The 501-nt window shown below is 67.7% G+C and overlaps 1 protein-coding gene across 1 annotated transcript in view; it reads right to left on the bottom strand.

Moving 5' to 3' along the window:
• The window catches only part of LOC104494265 (antigen WC1.1-like), a gene marked incomplete at both ends in the record, with an annotated part of 2954 nt that overhangs the window by 362 nt on the left and 2091 nt on the right, over positions 1–501 (bottom strand). Inside the window, one exon of the mRNA XM_010137075.1 lies at positions 3–202. Within this exon, the coding sequence (XP_010135377.1) occupies positions 3–202 (200 nt within the window). The remainder of the gene's footprint in view (positions 1–2; positions 203–501) is intronic.

Genomic DNA, 501 nt, shown 5'->3' with positions numbered 1-501 from the left:
GCTGCGTGCAGGCCCCCTCGGCATCGCGCATGTCCCAGGAGTCATCGCACACCGTCCCCCAGGAGCCACGGTGCCAGAGCTCCACTCTGCCCGAGCAGCCGTTCTCGCCTCCCACCACACGCATCTTCTCCCTGTCTGCAGAAGGCAGAGACCTGCCCTGGCCCCGGCACCGCAGAGCCCGGCCAGGAGAGAGGAGAGGGTCCTGCAGAGGAGCAGCTACCTGTGCAGCTGGTGCCCTTTGGGCAGGACGTCCCCATGGCCGGAGGCGTTTCTGTCCGTCTCCCTGGGGAAGGAAACACTGGGCTGAAGGGGCTGCTGCAGGGGGTCGTGCAGCAGAGAGGGGCTGAGCTCTGCTCCTGCCTCCCCTGGCCCCTCACTCATGGCAGCAGCTGAGCCCTGGTCATTCAGGGGGGACCCTGGTTGCTCAGCCCCAAGGGGACTCTGGTTCAGAGAGCAGTGGGTTCACACAGCTGCTGGGAGCCCGGCTGGGCGCTGCTGGGG

Source organism: Buceros rhinoceros, unplaced genomic scaffold, assembly GCF_000710305.1.
Source record: "Buceros rhinoceros silvestris isolate BGI_N320 unplaced genomic scaffold, ASM71030v1 scaffold5055, whole genome shotgun sequence".
Classification (NCBI taxonomy): domain Eukaryota; kingdom Metazoa; phylum Chordata; class Aves; order Bucerotiformes; family Bucerotidae; genus Buceros; species Buceros rhinoceros.
This window is presented reverse-complemented; position numbering and strand designations above follow the sequence as displayed.